We start from the raw sequence: 23,966 nt of genomic DNA on the forward strand, positions 1-23,966 counted from the left end.
TCAAGTCCCATATATGGGTTGTAGGTACATAAAGTTGCAGAAGCCACCTCGGATACATTCCCCCATCTCATACTGCGGGCAGAATGACTCCCAGAAGTCAGGGACAGGAGACAACTCAGCATGCACAGCCTGCCATCGAACCAGTGGTTACTGAGTTCCGACACAGCCTGCTCTGCACCCTCCTCCCGCCGGAACTTAACTTAGGCATTGCCCACGAGGTGGTCCCTGAGGTTGTCACATACATTCATCTCTCAGTCTCTCCACACTTCTGCAGTTCTGTGAATACCTCCTCAAAGAAGTTATCATAGTGCTCTTGCACCTCCACGTCGCTCACGTGACAGTGTGATCCATCTGCAGTTCGGGCTGTGTTCTGTGGATTCCGGTACAAGGTGAGCAGGACTATGGTCTGGTTGAAAGTCGGCTTGTTGTGAAGTTGGGAGCTCCCGTCCCTGGGTCAGCAGGCTCCAATCTTAAAATAAGAAGAGCAATTAATCTTGTCCTTCTCAGTCCTGAATATCGAAGCTAAATATTCAGCCAGTTTTACCCAAACACTCCAATGTTCCTTGCTTCTGGAAAATAGATTTTTTTTTAATACAATATATTCTGATTGTGGTTTTCCCTTCTCCCCACACTCCCTCCCATCCCAATTGTTAGGATTCTTCTAAACTCCACCCCACAGTTACTATAAATAAGGCTGTTTGCCCACCCCACTCTTTTGTTCTCTCTTCTCTTGCCCTCTTATTCCTACCCCCCTTTGTCCCTCCTCTCCCCATTCCCTTCCTCCCTCTCTCCACGTGCTCATGGCCTACCTCTACTTCTCTACTCCTCTCCTCTCCCTTCCCCTCCCCCTTCTCTCTCTCTCTCTCTCTGCCTCTACTACCCTCTTAACTCTCTCCCCATGCCCTGAATAAACTCTCATCTATACTATACCTCCTTCATCATGTGGCTGGTCTCTTGGAGAAGGGACACTCAATATGGGTTTGCCCCCTTCCCCCCACACCTCACCACACCTCCATAGAACAAATCCCCTCTACTCTCTTTATCTTTTCCCTAACATTAGTATCAAAAACCAGGACATACCTTTTCTTTATCTTTTTATAAACACATCACCAATCCACACCCTTTCTGTTGCTTCTTAAAAAACAAAAAGGCGTCTAAAGAATAATAGTAAGAGAAAACAGGGCTGGAGAGATGGCTCAGTGGTTAGAAGCACTGTCCTTCCAGAGGTCCTGAGTTCAATTCCCAGCAACCACACAGTGGCTCACAACCATCTGTAATGGGATCCAATGCCTTCTTCTAGTGTGTCTGAAGACAGTAACAGTGTATTCACATAAAATAAATAATCTTTAAAAAATAAGATAACACAGACCAAACAAATCAGAATATGACAAAGCAAACAGTAGAAGGAGAGCCAAAGAAACAGCTCAAGAAGCACATAGATGCAGAGACGCACACATCCAGTCTCACAGGAATCTCATTAAAACCCAAAACCAGAAGCCATACTATATGCACAAAGAAGGTAAATAATAATATTTTTAAAAGCCCTGATTCAATATTATGAGACAAACCAAAGAGGTTTTTTTTTTTTTCAAACAAAATTTATTGTTTGTTGGCACCGACTGCTGGGGATATTGCCCACCCTTAAGAGTGGTTTGTTTCCTTAATGAGACTCCACTGGAGAAAACTAATTTTTCATTTGTCAGTGATTATCAACTGGAAATAGCGTATGGGTTAGGGATGGGTGTGTGTATCCACTTCTTATTTCTCCTCTTGGACCGCATCTGAGGCAGACCATGGCAGGCGTGGCATGCTGCCTAGGTCTCTGGGGGAGATTGTATGTGCAACAGTATTTAGAAGACCCTGTTTCCTTGGTGTTCTCTGTAGGGGTGAGGGTGGGTTGGGGTAGGAGTGGGGTTGGGGTTGGGTAGATGTGGGGTGGGGGTGGGGCTGGGGCTGGGTAGGGGTGGGGTAGGGGTGGGGTTATCCCAGCACCCTGTTCATGGAGTTGACAGGGATCAGGGCTGAAGCTGCTTTCCTTTGGCAGCTTTTGTCTTTACCTCCTGTCTTTACTGCAGCCATTCTGTGGCCCAGGGCCACCTGCTTCTGGAAGTTAACTCCTGCTGACAGCAGCTAGGGAGTTTTAAAAAAGAGACATTTAGTTATCTGAGCTCTTTTTTCTTTGGCTCAAGGCTCCTGGTGGCTAGGTGAGAGGCTCAGAGCTGGTTAACTTCCTGATCCAGAGAGAAAAGAAAAGAAAGGGAGAGAGAGTCATACTCCCCCCATACACACACACACACACACTTGGCCTGGCCTGACCACTTCTCTCATCAATTCCACAGGGTTCATGCAAACTTACATACATACACATGTACCTACACATGTATGTATGTACATACATATAGAAAAACAGACATACTTTTGGTGGGTAGGGCTGAGCCCCAAAAGCCACACTTCATTCCTCTTCTCAGCCTTTTTAATTCTTTCTTACAGAAAAGTTCTCTGTAAAATTACCTCGTAGGTGAAGGGTGTTGATAGTAAGTTCAAAGCAGCATTTTAGTCTATAAGCTCACTATAAGCTCAAAGCAACAGTTTCACATACCTTGCTCTATCATACGGCACACCTATGGCCTCACCCTTAGACCTGACCTAGAATGAGTATTTTTTTCTTGATCACAAATTTGTCCCAGTCTCCTCTTAGTATAATGTATGAAAGCTCGTAGTATTCATTATGGAGCCGTATCCTATGAAGAAGGGGCATACCCTATTCTTGATTCTAACGTTATTACATCTTCCTGGCAAAAGAGCTAAAGCCGTCTCCATAAACTTTTTTTCTTAAAATTATTTGAATCGAATCAGAAATGCTATAAAGTAATTAGTTCATCTAAACAGCATTAATTCGTGGATGCTCATCTTCATGTTCATCTGAAGGAAATTTGCTCAATTGGGTCAGCTGATGCCCAAGAATCATTAGGCTATGTAATAATAGTAGAAGGGGCATAACAGCAGCGAGAACCAATCCTGGGGTGAAGTCTCTGGAGCTGTGTCTCTCCAGAGTGCACCTATCACAATGGCTAGCTATCTCCAGGAAACCCAATTGCTTGCCCTAACAGTCCTAGATGGCTTCTGTCAGTCCTCCGTCTTTTCTGGCTCTTATACTGCGTCAGCTCCCTGTCCTGCAGAAGTCCATGAGCACCTGGTGTGGGGGGGGTACACTGCATGAAGGTGTGTCTCTGTCGTTCCTCACGAGCCTAAGGCATTCTCTGATTAGCTTTGATAAGGAGCTGACAGCCTACAGCTAGGGAGGGGAGGGAATATTTACCAGCATGACAAGGTAGTAGGAACAGGTGCTGAGCTGAGTGAATGACAGGTAAGGGTCACCCGGTGGGACACAGGCTGGGGACAGCCAGGGTTAGTGTGTATGAGCTAGCTGAGAGTCTGCCCAGCTATAGTGCCTAAGCTTTTATGAATAGTAACAAGTCTCTGTGTCTTCAGGAGCTGGCAGTCCAACAAAGTCCAGCAATACCCTGAGGAGATAGATTTGAAGGAGACGTCCCACTTAGGGCTGGGTGAGTACTCCAAGGCCTCTCTTTATCTCCTTCTTTTCTCACTATGGGTATTTGTTCCCATTTAATGCTCTTCTGTTGGTTTGCCTTAAATCACATTGCTGATCTGTGCTGGTCAAGACTTTGTAGAGAGTAACTTTCCACAAAACTCAAGATATTCTGGCAGCGTCTTGATGCTTCTGTAGACTCTGCTGACTGGCAGAGCCTTGCCATTTCTTCTGGATCGAACTGCCTTTGCTGATTCGTGAGAGGGAGTGGGCTGGACTGCAGCTGCTGATTTGTGTTGGTGTTTTGCTAGAGGACTGGACTGCTGACAATGAGGACTGGAACAGCCCCACAGAACTATTTCTAAACAAGTCCACAAGCCCTGTTCCCTATTTACCTTTCTTTCCCCTTACCTCTGGTGGGTGGTGGGCTAGAAGGGAGGTTAAAGGACCCTTATTAAAGTAGGTTTTGAAAAATCTAAGCTCTCTTTAACCAGGAAAAATATTTCCAGGCCTATTGCTCGCACTATAATAAAGATGGTGAAGTGTCATCCTAAATGTAACTATGTGATATTCCCAAGAAAGGTGTTCTTTGTGTCTGGATGCCCATGTTAAATTCCCGTACCCATGCTGGTGGAAGGAGGGTCCGGGCTCAGCTCAGGTGTTGTAGAAGCTGGGGCAGATGTAGAAGTGGGTAAGTCTGGTGTGGAATAAGGGGATCTGAGTTCCATGGGAGTGGGGCTCCAAAGGAGGAAGAAGAATGATGACTTGCAGCTGTTCTCACGGGGCTTCCAGTCAAACTACGAGTATTTCCTGCAGATTCGCAGTCAAGTTACACTTAATGCTTGTAGCTAAGCGCATTGGTGTTATGCCATAGGACATTACCAACAGGGCAACTGAGTAAGGTAGTGGTCTCAGACCCAGTGCCCCTAGGATCTGAGTAACCTTTTAAATCATATGTGTCATGTGGTAGAATCAGAGCCATTGACAAAAAGCCTTTGAAGAAAATGTATTGGAAGCTACATGTTGCAGGTTGTTATGAGTATTAATACTGGCTGTTGACTGAATGTAGCGATGACTGAAACATTGGCAAAACATAGTCCTGATGTGTTTGTTAGGTTGTTTACAAACGTTGTAGGCACGTGGATCCGGAGGCTGAGTGGGAAAACCCGCCTGAATGTGGGTAGCACCATCCAAACTTGTTGAAACTTGGAGTGAAGAAGTAGAAGAGGGAATTTCTTTGTGCACAGGTTTAGAACCTTATTTGAACAGGAGGTGATTGTTTGTTTATATTTATTGCTGTTGCTGCTGATACATGTAGACATCACACACCAGATTCCTTAGCCTTTTAATACAGGATTGTACTAATGGGCCTCTGGTATAAGGCCTTCAGCCTCGGGCTGGCACTCATCATCGGTCTTCTTTTGGCTTCCAGTTTCTTGGAATGAGAAGCCCCAAATTTCCCTAGTTCTCCAGGACATGGGAGTGGTCACTGTAGAACTCTTTAGCCTCTGTTCCCCCAGGACCCTGGTATAAAGCTGGGGGGAGGCTTGAGAATATGATAGTAAGTTGCTAAGAACTGTTGTGGTCTGAGCTGCTTGGGCAGCATGGCATAGGCAGGTTTGGGGGGGAAATGGGCTTTGTTCTGCTACCATGTTTGTTGTACATGTACAGTCTGAACGATTGCATATGTGAAGAATGACTGAATCAAAAGAATGCACAGGCTCACCGAGGATTTCTGCATCCTTTGAGTTGAGACAGAGGAAACAATAATCAGTTTTTTTTATGCTTATAGTCTTCTAAATTTGTTTGAATTCAATTAGCCTGCTTGGTGTTTGAGACAGGTCTTATATATCCCAAGCTAGATTTGAACTTGTTTTATAGCCTAGGCTGCCTTAATCTCCTATCCTCTCTGCTTCCATCTCTGAGAGATGGGAGTACAGGGCCATCACAAACTGATTCTGCCTTTAGTTTCCTATGAGATTAGTTTCACCCTATCAAGAAATGTAGGCTAAAGCAAGGCATGCTGGTACATGCTTGTAATGCTAGCACTTGAGAAGTGCAAGGCAGGAGGACCAAGAGTTCAAGGGCACCCTTAGCTGCTCAGCAAGTTCAGGCTAGCTTGAGCTACATGAGACCATGGCAAAAGATGATGGGGGAGGGTTGGGGAGACAGAAAGAAAGAAGGGAGGAAGTAAAAATGGAAAGAAGAGAAAGGAGGAAGGAAAGACAAAGAAAAAACAGAAGGAAAGGATGAAAGAAGGAAGGGAGAGAGAAAGAAGAAAGGAAAAGAGGAAAGAAAGATGGATGGAAGAGGAAGAAGGAAGGAGGAAGGAAAGAAAAAAAGAGGAAGGAAAGCAAGGAAGGAAGTAATGAAGGAAGAAAGGAAAGAAGGAAGGATGGATGGATGTAATTGCTACAATCTCCAAGCCCTTAGACTCTCCAATGTAGAAAGGCTTATGTCAGGCAGGAGACCATGGGTGGTACACAGAAAGTCTCCACAGGAAAATGAGGAAAATTTCATGTTTATGGTCTTTTATGGTTTAAATATAAAATGTCCCCAAAAGATTCATGTTTGGTCCTTAACTGGTGGCACTTTCATAGAACGGAAGTTGTGAAACTTCATGAGATGAAGCCTACTTGGAGAAATTAGGTCACAGGGATGGGTCCTTGTGCTTTATCTTATCCCAAAACCCGTCTTTGGGTTCCCCTGCTGCCCACTCCTGCTACTGTGGTTCAACAGCATGAGGCCAGTGATCATGAACAGAGTCCTCTGAAGCCACAAGCTGAAGTAAGCCTTCCCCCGTTCAAATTGTTTGCTCAGATACTTTTGTCATAACTGTGCCAAAGTAACTAATATGTGGCCAGTCAGAGATGTCCTTATCATTGTCCTCAGGAAAATCCCCTTCTATTTTAAAGAGATGGCTTCAGATCTGTCTTTTTCATTTTTCTTAGGCTATGTTGGTCAACTGTATACATTTTGCACCCAGAAAACTCAGGGCATATCTTATGATTATATTACTTACATAGTTATATAACTAACCCAAGATCATGAGGTGTCAAGATGGGATGCTATTCTCATAGGTGATTTAGAGAATCGTAGCTCTCCTTGTGGTCCTTAGTGATCACAGACCTATAGGTGGACAAGGTGAAGGTCTGGCCTACTGATAGCTAGTTTTGTGGAAATGTTAGAAAACATGGAGACACATTGAATTTAACATTTTTTAAGAATCATACGGTAACTCATGAATTGGGCAGCACCCAAACCTGAAAAGACTCAGATAATTTTACCTGGCACGGTGAACACTGACTTTCCATAGACTTAAGGCAGAAGAAGAGAACTCGCCTGATTGGCTACAGGTTGGTTTCTGCCTTTGGGGGCTATGATATTATGGAATATTGTCTAATTTAGGTTTGGTACCCTAAGTTGTATTCTTACGATTGCTTAAAATGGCTGCTATGATTGGCTAAAACTTGGCCACATTATATTCACTTGTTAGTCTATGGGTTATTTATATACTAAGCTAACCTATTATTTGTAGGTAGCCGGAAGCTAACCATCTCTTGTTTAATGAAGAGAAATAGGCAGGGACTAGTGAGATGGTTGAGCAAGTAAAAACACTGGTCATAGGAGTCTGCTTACCAGAGTCTGACACCAGAACACATGTAAAAGTGAACATCTCCAAGTCACCCTCTTACCTCTACAAATGCTCCACAGGATGTACACACACAGTGTGTGTGTGTGTGTGTGATACACATACAATAATAATAAATTAAAAATAAAAGAACTACGCAAACAAGACCATTTATGAGGACAAAGAAAAATTTATGTATAAGCTTAGGGGTTCTTTCCAGTCCTCCCAGGACACAATGAGAACAGGATTGTTTCTATGGAAATGAACACACATTCCCATGGAATTGATTGACAGTTCACCAGTATGGGCCATACCATTACCTTCGATGCAGGCTGGCCTTGAAGGACATGCTCACATCTTAGAATGAGAATAAAAGCCAAGCATGACTCTGAGCATGTTGCTTGACATTCCATGAAGCCATCGGGTTGAAGGATGACAGATTTCCGTGGAGAGCAGAGAACAGTGCAGAGCTGACGTTTTGCCTTCCCAGTACACAGCTCTCCAAGCGAGGAAGCAAAGCCACTTCAACTGAATCCTCCAGCAAATGTACCCTTGGATTTTTAATTTGTGTTTTTTTAAACTAGGATCTTACTCTACTCTGTAGCCCAGACTGGTCTTGAACCTATGATTATCTTGCCTTAGCCTACCAAGAAATAGGATTAAAGGAGTACATCAACATAAATGCAAAAAATGGCATTTTTATGTTTGGTGTCTTTTTGGGGGGTGGGTGAAACTGTTAGGATCTTCTGGTGTATTCTGGACTAGCCTTTTATTCACCATGTATAATGGTTTAAATGAGAAATGCTGCCTTTAGTCTTGGGCGTTTGAACACTTGGTCACTAGTCTGTGGTTCTTATGGGAGGAAGTGTGTCACTGGAGCACCTCACTGGAGACTTTGAGAGTAAAAGCCTTGCCGACTTCTAGTTTGCTCCCTTTGCTTAGTGCTGTGGTGGTCCAAGATTTGAGCTTTCAGTTTCCTGTTCCTGTCTCCAAGCCTGCCACTCACTGTCATGGCTTCCTGACACAACAGACTCTTATCCCTCTGGAGCCACAGTCCAAATGAACTTTTCCATAAAGTTGATCTCAGTCACTGTCCTGGTTAGATAAGTTTCTCAACCATACCCAAGCCAGGGTCACTGGGCAAGAGGAACTTCAACTGAGAAAATGCTTTCTTTTACTTGGTAAGTCTGTGAAGCATTTTCTTGATTAACAGTTGATATGAAAGGGCCCAGCCCATGGTGAATGATACCATTCCTAGGCAGGTGGTCCAGGTAGCATAAGAAAGCAGGCTTAACAAGCCACGAGAAAGCTAGTAAGCAGTGCTCCTCCATGGTCTATGCTTCAGTTTCTGTCTCCAGGTTCCTGCCTTAGGTTCGTGCCTTGAGTTCCTGCCTTAGGTTCCTGCCTTGAGTTCCTGCCTTAGGTTTCTGCCTTGAGTTCCCCTCAAGGTGGATTACAACTGTAAACTGAAAGAAACCTTTTGACTCCCTTAGCTGCTTTTGACATGTGTTTATCATAGCACTGGAAATTTAAGTAGGATGGTCATGATATTTCTCACAGCAATGGAAAATTAATATGATTTTAAACTTATATTAAGCTTCACTTTTTTTTAAGTACTGATATTAAACCTAGGCCTCATTCCTGATAGGTAGGAGCTCTAGGACTGAGTTACATAGCTAGCTTTTAATGCCTTCTTAAGGATAAATCTTACAAACACTCATAGGAACCAAAAATAACCAGTTACTCACCCACCCTCACCCCATCTAGTTCTTTAGCTTGAATAGTTATGTTAACTTAGAATTTTTTTTAAAAAACTTACATTATGAGCAAGCTTAAAGTGAAATAGGTTACAGAGAGAATTTTATTGAATGCTACAATGCTAAAATACTAGTCACTGTTTTAATCTGGAAAATAATCTTGTTATAAGCCCCTGTTGTCTCCACCTTAAGTGGAAATACAGTAAACCAAGATAGGTATATTCACAGGTTCATCTGAATCTTCTCTAAGGGCCACTCATCTTGCTTTAATGCTGAGTATGGGAAGCCTGTCACCATAGCTTGGCATCTTACTAGGGCTGTTGTCTATGTCTTGATTTTCTTGTTGTTCCAATGAGTCTATGGTTTCTCTTCTGACCCAGCTCTGGAGTTGGAGGGGGGATAGTCTAATTATAGCAAACTATATTAAAGCAGTTTTATTTTCTTAATTAATTTTGTATCAAGGCAAAGGAAATGGCCCTAGTGGAGACATTGAGAGAAGAATGAGGTTGTGGAGCATGAGTGACCTGAACATCTTGACTGCTGTAGCATCACCAGATACCAGTTCTTGCCCTGCCTGGTTTTCAGCTGAGCATCTGGCCTCCAACTTCCTTTAATTAGATGCTTCTAATCTAACCTGCTTGTCTTCAAATTCCAGTTAACAGTGGATGATCCTTTTCCCCCCTTACCTAGCATTGTTTTCTTTTAATTATTGGAAATAACAAATCATTACTTATTTTCACATTAAATTCTGTGTAATAAAAGTATAGGTTAGACAGTCTTTTGTGGGATAACCTTGGAATTTATCACTACCTCTTTTTTTTCCATGCTGAGAATTAAACTAGGATTTTGTGCATTTGAGAAAAATGTTGTAGGTTGAAGACCTAGCCTTCAAAGGCGATTTTTTAAGTGAAAAATATATGGGATCTTAAAAATTTGTGTCCCAAATGAATTTGGGAATAATTTACTGAGTTCATAAAGAGTTTAGTTTTCATGCTGGGTCAAGAAGAAAGAGTAAAGGAGTAACAGTGGAACAACAGAGTAACATGGAACAATGGAGTAACTTGGAACAATGTGTCTGAGAACACTCAACATTTGATAGGATTTTTCTACCACAATTATCTCACTTACTGATAATTCACAGATCTTACTCATAAAGTTATTCCACAACTCAGAAAGAAAGCTAAATAATACTTGGAAAACACAATAATGAAGTTTCAAACAGCTCTAACAGGGTTTATGAAGCCTTTTTAGTCATATTGCATTGGTCACGTGACACTATTTTCCCCATGCTTATCTAAAATGCTGATCTACAAATAACTCCATATTCAGTAAATTAATGGTATATCTTTATTGATAGTTAATCATAGGACAAGGCTGTTGATGTTTTGTGGCTTCTGGCAGCAACTTTCTCATCAATCTATGCCATAGTTGATACTGACAGAGAATGTGCTCTAGCCAACAGGGAGGTCTGATAACTATAACTGAGATTAGCTATGAATGGGCTAGAGAGATGGCTCATCCTGGAAAAGGCAGGCTCACAATCAAAAAGACAAGTCATGAATGAATCCCTCTTGCTCATATTTTCTTAATTATGTCCCTGTGTTAGGTAACAATATTGGTTGATCTTGAACAGACCACTTCAGATTGAGTACTTCATCCATCAGAACATTAGTAATCAGATAATAATTTCCTCTATAATCTTGGTTCTTCTTGTTTTTAAATATTGCCACCCAAATGATTCTTTATGCATCCAAGCCTAGCAGGTTATCCAATGGGGTTATGTTGTTTAGTTTACGTATTTCGAATATATTTTTCAGAGGCTTGGAGTCATACTTGATAGGTAAGGTAGTAAATTTGCGTGTGGGTGGTGGTTTTCTTTTGGAAAACATTTCAAACCTGTCTACCTTATCACTCTTTTCTTGAGTAACATCTTTATCAAAGTAACCAGCAAATTTTTTACTTAAGCTGGAAAAAGTTTGGGATAAATTATAAAGAGGGTTTGGAGATGTTTCCTTTGAAACCAGACTGTCATGTTTCTTCTTTCGTTTCTTCTTTATACTGTCTTGGGCCTGTTCAGCAGAGAAGACTTGCAACTGTTTCTGTTGAACTATAGGCTTAGTACTTTGAGGCTTAGAAACAGTACTTGGTTCATCATTAAATAAAGCTTTGAGTATTTCACAGTTTTTTCCTAAAACAATATTTTTTTCATTATATTTCATAGCATAGGGGGTAAACCTTTTTGTCATGAACAGCATTTGTACATATTCAGTATCATAGAAAATTACTGGACTTGTGTGGAATTGTTCCTGTAGATTAAAGAAAAAATATTGAGTTATAAACCTATTGAGGCAAATCTCTCTTTCTCTGTCCCCCCATATATATATATATATATATATAGTTTAAAATGTGAAAATATTTTAAATGACTATATAGAGGTATGTGTTAACAATAACAACATTCAAATACATAAGAAAAAACCCAGTTGTTTTTATATAATATACTTCCTGCTCAATAGTCAATAGCTTTATCAGACACCAAATTCAAAGGCTTGGTTTTCTTAAATCCTTTATGAAATAAGGTGAGGTATATAGAAATAAGTACATTTCTTAAAGGCTTGTGGCATTGTGAATGGAGAGAAGAGAGTGAGTAAGAAGAAACACTCTATGGGCATTTCTTAGAAGGCCATGCTTTAGAAAGAAAAGGAACAAACTGCAGGAGTCCAGGCTCTGAAGGAGAACACAGACAAAGGTCAAAGGCTGATGATCTCTGGCTTTGTAACTCTCTCTTACTATTTTGTACTAATAGCCTGTCTATTACTATTCTGTGGCGAAAAGCCACTGGTTTCTGGTAATAAACTCCTGCTGGCAGCAGCAGGAGATAAAAGACTTAATTATTTTGGTACTTGTTTTTTTTTTTCCTTTGGCTCAGGCCTCTCACTGGCCTGGTGAGAGGTTTGAAGTTCCTTAACTCTTCTTAAGTCAGAGAGAAAAGGAAAGGAAAGAAAAAATAAGAGAAAGAAAGAAGAAATAAAAGGCATTCATACAGAGATACACACATACTGGATGAAGCTGAAGAAGGCTGCACCCTCATTCATTTTTGGTTTTTCGCTCTTAAACTCTCTCGGGATAATTGCTCACATAGTTTTCTAAGCATCTTTACTATTGTATAAGTTCATAATAAGTTCAAGACAATAGTTTATATCATAAAATGACAGAGTTACAGTAGGAATGTTTATACTCTTTCTGTTAAGACTAGTTGATGACTAAACATTCATTATCTGTTATTAACTCTATAAATTCATTGTAAGTTTAAAGCAATAATTCTTATGTCACAAGTTAGCATTTCTCAAGAGACAAATCATCTGCCTTGTTTTTCATTCATTTTGAAGTTGTGTAGAAAAATCTAGTAAATATTTTATTTTCTGTGCTTGCGTTTAGAATAAGTTGTCCATTTCCAGTTTATGGCCTTTAGTAACTGGATAGTGGCCTCAGAGCTAACCTAGAAGAAATGTTTCCCTGATCATAAGTTTGTTCAAAGTCTGCTTTCTTATCCTAGTGCAATTAGCTTATGACAAAGCCCTATTTGCAGCTATTAGGAGCTTGGAAATTATTTATGCAAATTTAGGAATTTTATAAAATCATTATTAGGTATAAAAATCATCATTTTTGTCTATACAGCAAATAGGGTGGGCTAATGACCAGAAATCATTAGAATATGCATATCAGTATCAAGAGCCAATCCTGGGATGAAGTCTCTTGAGACCTTGCTCAGAGCTCACTCATTGTAGGCCATGAAAAATGGTGGACCATCTCCAGACATGTCACTTGCATGCCTTTAGTCTTTCCTAGATGGCTTCTGACAACACTCCTCCCCCATGGATTGAGTCAAAGATTATAAGAGACATTAATGAATATAAACCTAAATGATCACATGTAGCTATTCTAACCTTAAAATTCTGAATTAAGTCCATTATTATGAAGTTAACAATTATACCTTAGGACTTGATACTGTACTTGGTAAGTGTATTTAATATATATTTAAAGTAGCCAAATTAATAGACAGTTATAAAAATAGAACACACTTTATTATAGGAATAACAAAATCTATAATTTTAAGTTTTAAATTTAAAAGTTTTTTAATTACCATTCCCACAATTGTATAATTAATTTTTACAATCCCTAATTCTTTTTCTAGGTAAAAACTTAATTCCAGGGAAACTAGTAAAATATACATATTACCAGTATTTGCTTAGCAAATATTAAATCAATAATTGCTTCATTAAAAATAATAGCAATTTATTTCTTACAGTTTTGAAAGCTGAAAAGCCTAAACTCAAAAATGGAATGAAAGAGCTTGGTATCTGGTCTGTTCTTTATAGTTGGCACTGTCTTGGTATCCCTTGTACAGCAAAAGATATAAAGTAAAAAACAGCCTAGTTAATTCCCTGGAGGCCTTTGTACTGACTTCATTCCTGAGACCCCATAAATGTCTCTCATGTGACCAATACACTAGCTTTTAATCTCCAGCTCAAGCTTATGGATTTGGGAGAACAGAGGCATTCAAACCACATCAGCAGCCATACTTGGTATGGGGCTTTCTCCCTCTTTAAAATGGCTATGGGGAAAGGGGTTGTGCTTACAGTGTCTTAGATGAGGAAGGCTTAGGACTAGAAGTCAAGAAGGGGCCAGAGGGTAGGCACAAAGGAGTGGTTAGGTACCATCATAGGATGTCTCGACTAGGAGATGGACTGAAAGGAGACCTCTCAGCTGAGGCAGAGATTTTCCCTTCCACATTAAACCCTGGCATTTGTTCTTGGGCATAGAGGTCCATTCATCTGAATGAAGTCTTCAGCTTGAGGTTCCCTAGACATGGAGCAAGTCAGTACCTTGTGCTAGCTAAAGCTGGGAGGTCTCTAGGTAGAACAAGACAGAAGCAAAACAGGAACCAAGGACTAAATGAGCTCTGGACAGTAAGCCAGGAGTTCTTTCCTAGGATGAAATCAGAAATTAGACTAATGATACACAAGTGTTCTTAGCATGAAAAATATTCCAATGGCTAGGACTTTCCAAAAGATGACCAAAGAACCAGTTTTACTATCTCTTTTCACTAAAAATATTACCAACTTAGCCACACTGATGGCCTTCACCTTAGTTTTAATTTATTCAACACGATAGAGAATATTCACCCTCTAAGTTAGTGGCTCTCAATCTTCCTAATGCTGCAATCCTTTAAAATAGTTCCTCATGTTGTGACAACCGCAACCGTAAATGAAATTATTTCGTTTCTACTTCATAACTGTCATTTTGTTACTTTTAAGAATCATAAATATCTGACATCCAGGATATCTGATATACAGTCTCGGGGAGAAGGGGTCATGACCCACAGGTTGAGAACCACTGTGTTAAGTCTATGTGTTGTTAGGAAGAGATAGAAACTATCTTCACCAGCCTTCCAGGAATTAGGCCAATCACATCACCTATACAAGTCTTCAGTTCAGAAGAAGTTGCCATGAAAAGGTGTGTGTGTGTGGGGGGGGACTAGTCTATTTGGAATTTCAGAGGTCTTATAAGGTGTCTGTCCTCTCCAGCTTCACAGGTGTTAACTGTGACCTGTGATAGAGGCACAGAATCAACAAAGCAAAATGGGTTATATTTAGATGATCCATAACAAGAGAGATTTCAAGTCACATTCTCTTTTTAGCCTTCCCAGGGCTTGTAATATTCATTTTCCCCAAATAGCAGTAGATCTTACTATAGATGTCTGCACTGTTTTTGTTGGACCAAGCTCTATGGTCTTCAGTTTTGGATCTTTCAGTAGATCCTCACAGGCCAGGGGAACCAAGATGTTCTGTGGGACTGGATGAGGCATACTTGCTTGGTCATCTCTGGTTGACTCGCCTTCTTTTGTAATAAAATCATTCACCTCTGGAGGATATTTTCTCCTGAAAAATAACATAGTTTAGGAAGTGATTTCAGCTAATCAGTTCTCTCCCTATCTCTCTTTCTAGAAGTTACTGCCAGCATCCCCACTGAACCATCCGGTAGGTATCAATCAGTCTGATAAGGCCATCCTTTCCTGCCTGCTTTGTGGGAGAAGCAGCAGGGGCAGAGGTAGAGACAAGACAGGTTACCTGGGTACCTGTCGTTTTTGAGCAGAGAGCATGATGTAAAGAGAAGTGTTGGATACAACCTTTCCTGGGGTTTTGTAACAGTTTAATAAAGAGACACAGCATTGTGCACGGGCACAAAGAAAATACACTTTTCATCTCAGGTCTCCATTGATTGAAGCGGCAAGTGGGCTTGTCCTTGCAGGCTTTTGAGGTAACCTGTAACACAGACTGGGCAAAGGTGAGGCAGATAGCCTCACTCACAGAGGGTAAGGAGATGACAGAGCCTCAGAAAGCTCAGAGAGGACCCTGACCTACCTTATAGAGAACAGACCATGAGCTCTCAAGTCACAGACAATCTGCAGCCACAGGGCACCTCGGAAGGAACCCTGTGACCACCGGTCCTGACAGTGGTGCTGGGATCTGGTTCTGAACCTTACCAAGTTCCTTCATTTCCTTTACCCAAAGTTCATCAAGGCCCTTACTCATGCATGCTCCATAGATACTGGAGAGAAACAGAAGGGTGATTTAACACCTAAAGAACCCATTCATCATTGCTCCAAAGTTGCAAAACATCCCCATTGCCAACTTTTTGCTCCAGTATGCAGAGATGCTGATGAGAAGGACCTAGGTGTTAGGGAAAAATAAACGACTTTTCCACCTGTCTTTGGAAGTATAACTAAATTTGTACCTACTACAAAACAAAGTTATTCTCTCTGTCTTCGTTGGACTGCACTCAGGATGCCCACTAGCTGACCAGTCTGGGGCTCCTCCTTTGACGGTATTATGAGAGTAAATGTTAATAATAAGTAGGGGAAAGAAAGCACCATCTGTATTACACAGGCAGAACTCATTCTACCAGAGTTGTCCTGGAACAGTATAAAACATTATTAGCATCTAAAAAATAAATTACCCTTTTTTACTAGCATCTGCTGAGTGGTCTGTAGGATGCATGGACTTCTTAGCTTCACCTTCATTTTGATCTGCAATTATAGATTTTCATAAAAGATACATAAGTATCATGTTACCTAGAAAATGTCTGTATGAAGTATCTTATAGTTTAAAATAACATAGATTATGACACTCCTAGGAACTCTATCTGGGACCAGAGTCAGTCAGTACACTGTGTGGTTTTTCAAGACTGTTCCTGCTCCTCCCTGTGGGTGGAGAATGGGTCTTGACCTAGTCTTGACCCACGGTGGGAATCTGGTATTTGACCTAATCTTGACCTGAGGTGGTGGGTGTAAGGCTGCCGAAAGCCCCTAGGGTCCTTCATGATCACTAATAAACACACAACACGGTCAATGTTGTCTCTGAGTACTGAAGTCTCCTCTGAAAGTGCCACTAGTTCAGAAGTCTTCAAGGTAGCCATCAGCCTTTTGATGGGGGGAGGGGGCGCGGGGGATGGGACAAGGACAAGAAGCAGCCACATTCTTTGCCAAAATTTCAAACTCTCCAATGTTATTTCCCTCTGAAACCTCTTGAGATGGGCTGCCATAGTCCACATACCCCTCAGCACTATTTTTTTCTCTTTCTTTTTTCTGGAAAAACACCCCAAAACACTTGACTTTTTAAGACAAGTGCAAGCACCCCGAACAAAGGATTCTTGTTAGAACACTTGTTAGCTTTTCACAATCTGACTCTTGCAAAGGCATATGGATAAATGTTAATGGACAAAGTCAAGAAAAAAATGAGGCCCCTTAATAAAATTTGTTTAAAAAGGCATTCAATCCACTGACTTCTAAAGCAGGTTAAATATGCCTCCTATGTTACACTCTAAAATATTGTCTACTAATAATGGTCTGTGTCCTGGGTTCTACAGTTTCTTTCAAGGAAATGCATAAAGTAAAACTGTATGCAGTCTGCAAAGAGGAAATGGCCTCTCATCCCTGGGAAGGAAAAGGCGCGGGAGCTGCTATGGAGTGAACTTGATCAGTCACCTTTACGCTGTGAAGAGTGTTCTGTCCACTGCATTTCAGACTGCAGAAACACACCTTAGGTTTTAAACAAACACGATCATAATTTTCCAAAAATATATTATTATTTTTTTCATTCCACAAACTGAACATATTTCTCTTGTCCAATTCAATCTACGTATTTAACTTATACTGGGGAAGAGGCGACACAACATGGTATAGGACCATCACGTTTTAAGTGGAAATGACTTATACTTGAAACACAGTTTTAAAAACATGCAAAATACAAATAGAGCTGCTAGGTTATAGTGTCACATTTTTCAACATTTTCTCCCCTGAAAAGGCCGCAGCGGGCATGGCATCTAATCCAGAACCATTTGGACTGTTATGGAGTGAAAAGCTTGTGCAACTTCTTGGAGCAGTGGAAATCTGCAACATGCAATGTAGGCTAAGAATCACTCAGGGCTGGGTAGCTTTTCTGAATGTGAATTTTCATCCCCTACTATGCAAATGAATAGTTACATACACTATAATACAGGAATGATTTCCCTCTGCCAGAAGATAAAAGTGCACATTTCCTTGCTCTTTCTTGGTTCCAACTGACAATTTCCTAAGATTGTAAATTATATGATACCCAGCTAAAATATGTCTTCGTAAATTAAAAATGACATTTGAGTGTCACATAAGTAACAATGCTTAGAGACATGTTACTGTTTCCAGAAAAAAGTGGCCAGTAAACTACTGAGCTGAAGACAAAGACCACCCTTCCCCAGGACCACCGTGCACAGGAAGCAAAGTGTGATACAACAGTACCTCAAGGCAAAACAAATGTCTGAGGGTGGAGCCAGCTCACTTGTGATCCTGTTAAGAATGAGAGCCACTGCTTAGGGCCAAGGGACTGGGAAAATTTTGGTAGCTCAGAATGCTATATTTGTTGAATCTGCTAAGAATGCAACCAAGGATGTTGATGGCATTCGCCAGCTGAGGTTCGTTTTTCTGGAACCATCTCTAACATTGGGATCAGGAAATCTGTAAGTAGTGCAGCATCTTCGTGGGGCCAGCCATACTTTTCCACAAGTACATCAAAGAGGCTCCAGGGCTTGAGCTCGGTGATGTGCCGCAGTTCTCCCCGGCGACTGAAGACTTCCTGAGGATATTTTCCAGACAGAGGAAAGTGCCTTGGGATACTGCCCAGAAGCTCCATGATGTGGGCTATGTGGTCTTTGTCTCTCGAATAGTCTTTCCCAGAATGCGGTTCGAACAAATATTCTCCTGTCGCCAGCTCAAATGCCATGCACGCTGTACTCCAAATGTCTGCAGGTGTACCGTAGCCCGCTCCTATCAAAACCTCTATGGACCGATACTGGCGAGTCTGGATATCCTCGGTGAAATGCTTGTGCATCCAACAAGCGTTTCCCAGGTCGGCAATCTTTACTCTAATTTTATCTGCTCTCCGTGGATTCAGAGGGTTCAACCAACAGGTCAGCTGCCCGGGTTTTTGTTTTTGGCATCTCCAGGACTAGGGGCTGAGACTGTCCTGCCTCTGTTATGGGACCAACTGCTCTCCCCTCGTTCCGTAAGCGGCCATCCCTCTGAAAGAACTGAGCCACAGGCTACAGGTTCTAAGGTCCCAGAAACACTGGTGAGGGAAACTCTGGACCCGTATTGTCCATTGAATTGTTCATAGGAGCTGCTGTACGTGTAGTCACTCTCTGTGAATGGCTCCTCCAGGTTATACTCCTCGGGATTTACACAGTTCCTCCTCCTCCTCCTCCTCCTCCCTCCCCTCCCCTCCCCTCCCTTCCTCCTCCTACTCCTCCAGCTGCTGCTCCAGTTAAAACAGGCCATTTTCCATGTGGCTGTTGGCTGGACTTGATGATCCATTTGAGGAGATGGTGACCAAGAACCTCAAAGACCAGGCAGACATGTATTCCATTCATGCCTGAGACCTTGAAGCCACCGATTAGTTGGACTACTATGCCTTTGTTTGGGTCACTTTCTCGAACACATTTGAGCACTTTAATTTCATCCAAGGCGGTCTCTGTACAATGCTGGGCGCTTTTTACAACTTTCATTGTACTAAATCTCTTCCCTTGAGTGTCCCAGCACAGACAGACAGTAGAAAAGTGCCCCCATCCTAGCTTCCTAATGACATAATATCGACCATTGAAGAGGCCTCCTACTTTCACTGGATGATAGCCACCTTTGCGGTAAAATGCGGGGTCCTCCTGCTCCTCATCCTCTGATCCCAGAATCTCCTCCTCTGGCTCTGGGGGCACTGGGTCTGGCAGTGGCGGCTGCGGTGGAGGAGGAGGAGGAAATGAAGGAGGTTTCTGTTGAGGCTCCGGCTTTTCTGAAGAGGACAACTTCTCAGAGTTAACTGACATCAACAGCTCCATCTTCCGCCTGTTCCCCCACCCCCCCGGATGTTTCTCTCTTTTCGGGCCTGGATGGCCAGCACTTTCCTGGAGCTTTTTCCTACTCCAGGCAGTCGGATGGGGGTGGGGAGTGAGAAGGTGGGGTTTGGGGGCATGGGAGGGCTCCGCCTCTGACACGACAGGCAGCCGCCCCACCCCGATGCTGCTGTCACCAGCCGGTGGGAACCACCCTCAGCACTATTTTCTTGCTTGCTCCTACTAGTGTGGTCCAGTAAACCCTGATTCTAAAGTCCTAAAGTCTTCCATATCTCTCCAAACAACCGCATGCTCTGGCTTGTCACATCAATATGATAGTCTTTGGTATCAACCTCTGTCTTATTGCTATGAAGAGACACCATGACCAAGGCAACTCTTACAAATGAAAGCATGTAGCAGTTTCAGAGGGCTCGTTCAGAATGAAAGCAGGGAACAGGTTGGCATGTCACTGGAACAGGCCTTATATCCTGATTTTTAGGCATCGAAAAGGGGCAGGGGAGGAGAGAGGCAGACAGTGTTCCTGGCATGGGATTTTAAAACCTCTAAGCCCACCATCAGTACAGAGTCCTCCTCCAACAAGGCCACACCTCCTAATCCTTTCCAAATAGTACATCAACTGGACTAAGTAGGCAAATATATGAGCCCATGGGGGGGGGGTCATTCTCATTCAAACCGGCACGTATATCAGTGATACATTCTGCTTTTATTTGTCCTCAGGTTGTTTTATTATAGTGTGTTACTTGCTTTAGACTCTTCCATATCACGATTAATAGTATTTGCAGACTATTTACTTAAGCATAACAGTAAAATAAAGACCTCTTGGGAAATCAAGGGTTAAAAGAATTAACAATACAGCACACATCCCTTCCAGAATCACTCTACGCTGTCAGCTGAGGAAAGTAAGTGTGAATGCAGATGTGCAGAAGCCACTGGTGAGTACTTTGAGAAGTTACATTATATATCCAATTATTGACTTTTAAAACTAGCATCTGGAGGTGCTGGAGAGATAGCTCAGTGATGTACAGCACTAGCCATGCAAGCTCAAGACAGCAGTTCAGAAACCCTGTCTGTAATCCACCACCGGGAACGTGGAGACAGATTCCCAGAGCAAGCTGGCTAGCTAAACCAGCCATACTGGTAAGCTCTGCATTCAACTGAAAGGGCCTATCCCAATGAGTAAGGTAAAGAGTGATTGAGAAACACTCCCGACTCCAAATGCACACACACACACACACACACACACACACACACACATACACACACAAACACCAAACATTAAAAACTAATATTTTAAATTAATATATATTAGTATTTATTATATTAGCACAAGCTCTTTTCTCAGTTATTTTGACAATTACATTTTGGTGTCTTAGACTTCTGCAGTGTTGGTTTTCTTTTTAATTTAAAAATTATTTTTCTGTATATGGGTATTTTTGCCTGCATGTATATCTGTGTACTGTGTTTGTGCCTGGTGCTCATGGAGGCCAGAAGAGGGCTTGGGGTCTCCTGGAACTGACAGACAGTGGTGAGTTGCCATTCAGATGCTGGGAAACGAACCCGGGTCCTCTGGAAAAGTAGTCAGTGCTCTTATTCAATGAGCCATCTCTCTGGTCCCTTAACTTTGATTTTTTTAAAACACCATTTTTTTGTATTAGATTTTTGAAAAATTCATACAACTTTTGATTATACTCCCTGCTCCTCTAGCACTTCTCAGATCCACTACCCCCCCCCCCACCTTTTTGGGAGAACCCATCAAGGCCAAGTAGTGCTTCCCAGCTATTCTTGGATATGGGATACTCACTGGACTGTGATTGGGTTACCAGGCCTACACCCTTAGAAAAACCTGGTTCTCCTTCTCTTAGAAGCTATCAGTTGCCAATAGCTACTTGGCTAGAAGTGATTCATGTCCAGTCCCCCCACCCCACCCCTATTTCCGTGCTGGGAGCTGATCTGGCTTGGGCTTGTGTGTTGTCATAATCATTGTGAGTTCCGACATGCAGCTGCCCTCCTGTGTGTAGTAGATACTTTTTTCCTTATAGCTGTCTTTGTAACTTTGCTTTACTGATGTGTAATTTATAGACAATAACGTGTTTACATGTTAAGTGTATAGTATGGTGAGTTGTGACAACATCTGCATTTATAACGGCACCTTATATCAAGACTCCAAAGATGGACTTTAAGGAGGGGAGGGGTCACAAGATCTCTCCATTTGTTTTTCTTTCCAATGTGCCCACACTGGATAGATCTTTTTCTGCATTTCTGGTGGCAGCCTCTATTTTTTTCCGCATTTTTGGGTGGCAAGTTAGCCACAGATGGGTTCCATGTAGCTGCTTGAATAATTTTTAAGGGATTTTTTTCATTTATTCCCATTTCAACAAAAATCAGATGTTTTCCACTTCTCTTTGACAATGCAGAAAAAGGAACGATTGGACTGTGATTTGCACTTGAGAAAATTTAATGTTTTAGAAGCTTCTCCTCAATCTGTGTATCTTTAACTTTGTCTTCACCTTAGTTTTAAGGTTCCGCTGGGCTGCACTGAGCTCTCTGAGTTATTTTGGTGACTGGCTTTGTTTCTTCCGAGTTCTTCTGAGCTGTTTTGAGTCTGTTGGGCTATTTGGTTACTTGCCCCTTGTGTGACTCTGTCACCTTGAAAGGCTTTTGAAGTTGTACTGTGCCACTGAGGTTCTGCTGGGCCATTTGGGACAACGAAACAAGGTTTCTGAGGAGGTCTCTATCGTGTTTGTAATGACAATTAAGTATGGTCATGTGAGATGACTCCATAGGTAAAGGCACTTGATGCCCAGTCTGATGGCCTAAGTTTGATACCCAAAACCTACATGATGAGAGGAGAATTTCAAGACCCTCGTGTTGTCCTCTGGCTTCTTTCTACACATGAAAAATAGGATGCATGTATCTGAATATATGCATATACACAACACAAGAACATAATTAATGTGTTTGATTACTTTTTTTAGTATCTGTGCTCCCTAAAGAGATTCCCATCTGATCAGTCTTTTGTAAACTTTGGTTTCTGAACAATGATGAGGTTAAGAGACAGAAATGGGGAGCAAGGACCCTGAAAGCAAACAATTTTAATTCTTGTCCTTGGCCAGATTTAGGGTGATGTCTATATGCAGGTGAGGGCTGGCATTAGTTAGGTCAAGGCGATACATGATTGGACAGTAGAGAGTGGGTGGGAATAAAGTTTTGGTAAGGCGGGAGAGGAGAGGGAGAAGAATCAAGATGGAGACAGCAGAGGAGGATGGTTTTATCTTGTCTAGGTGGGTGGTTTATGTCTTTATTAGTTGTCAGTGAATTTATTGTGTGGATGTATTGTGGACTGAGAATTTAACATATAAATTTGTTTGATAGGTTATTGATTGTTGAGCCATGTTTGTACCGGACTGTGTAAAAGCAATGGCTGAGAGGCAGCTGGAGTGTGAGGATTCGTGGTAACTACTCACCTAGAGGACCTCATGGAGAGGGCGGCTAAAAGAGAGACAGCAGGAGAGGGCGGCTTGCAGACCGCGTGGCAGAGTAGCAGCCAGTATGCACATGCCATGTGGCCCTAATGGTGACAGCAGTAGCGAGGGATAAAAGGTTACCACTTGTAATATTTACCGAAACAGACAGAATCAGATGTCTCTGGAGGTGGTAGAGCCAGACTAGAGCTAATAAAATAATTTATAAGTGTATTTGACATAAGCAGAAGACTAAGGAATGCAGACTTTGTGTTTTTTTCCAGTAGTAATAGATGTTACAAAGTAACGGCGTGTTATGTCTGTACATTCAAACAGGGCTATTCTTTGGGCATATATTTTCTTGATGTTTATAATGTAGATAAGATGCTGCTACTTTCAGCTCTTTTGACATAAACATATAATTTGTGTACCTGTAAATGGAGGAGAGACTTTTTCCTTCTTACTAGCATTAGATTCTTTGGTGAGTTTTGGAGACAGGATTGAAGACTCTGTTGATACTGTACACAGGCCTGTAGTCCAAGGCAGTGGAAAATACAGGGGCTTTGCATATTCTGTCTAAACAGCAGGAAAAATGGAGACCTCTTAGAAAGTATTTTTATCTGCATTCTCTTCCCTCCCTCCTCACCCCTGTCCACTGAAGCAGGGTCTCATGGATTTCAGGCTGACCTTTAGCTACTTTTAATCCTCCTGAACCCAGCTCTTGAGTGCTGGGATTGCAGGCATATGTATATACCACCATCCACAAGTTTATATTATGGTAAGAATCAAATCTAGAGGATTGTGTACCCCAGCTATATATCCTAGTAATAATTATTTACATTTCTAATTATTATAACTACCACCTATGTGGTTCTTAAAACACTGTTTTTCCATGCTGGGAATTGAACCTAGGGCCTCATGGATACTAGGCAGGTGCTTCACCACTGAAATAACACTTTGGAGATGAGTACCTTCAAATATGACCTTTTATATAATCCACCCCTGAGGTTGGTGTTATCATTGACACTTTGTGAATAAAGAAACAAATCTAAAAAGATTTGCCTAGGTTTGTGTACTAATAGCTATTTCTTTTGTCAATAAAAATTGGACTTCATATTCAGAAAAATGTTT

General features: G+C 41.7%; 1 protein-coding gene and 2 pseudogenes across 3 annotated transcripts; all 3 read right to left on the reverse strand.

Annotated features, from left to right (window-relative positions):
- LOC308424963 (splicing factor U2AF 26 kDa subunit-like) lies at nucleotides 1-7,530 on the reverse strand (annotated as a pseudogene). Its single transcript has 2 exons — nucleotides 7,502-7,530; nucleotides 1-569 (listed from the first exon to the last, which is right to left on the reverse strand). The product of its transcript is annotated as a splicing factor U2AF 26 kDa subunit-like (transcript).
- Nucleotides 7,531-10,680: 3,150 nt separating this feature from the next.
- On the reverse strand, nucleotides 10,681-15,100 carry LOC308424964 (uncharacterized protein C1orf141 homolog; the record flags this gene model as incomplete). The annotated part of the gene is made up of 3 exons (XM_080922135.1): nucleotides 10,681-11,244; nucleotides 14,690-14,879; nucleotides 15,069-15,100. 3 exons carry the CDS (start codon nucleotides 15,098-15,100, stop codon nucleotides 10,681-10,683), a joined length of 786 nt encoding a protein of 261 aa, XP_080778261.1.
- Nucleotides 15,101-17,903: 2,803 nt separating this feature from the next.
- LOC308424965 (SRSF protein kinase 2-like) lies at nucleotides 17,904-19,350 on the reverse strand (annotated as a pseudogene). The gene is made up of 2 exons: nucleotides 18,775-19,350; nucleotides 17,904-18,734 (listed from the first exon to the last, which is right to left on the reverse strand). The product of its transcript is annotated as an SRSF protein kinase 2-like (transcript).
- Nucleotides 19,351-23,966: the final 4,616 nt, after the last annotated feature.

This window comes from Micromys minutus (genome assembly GCF_963924665.1).
Source record: "Micromys minutus genome assembly, chromosome: 9".
Classification (NCBI taxonomy): Eukaryota; Metazoa; Chordata; class Mammalia; order Rodentia; family Muridae; genus Micromys; species Micromys minutus.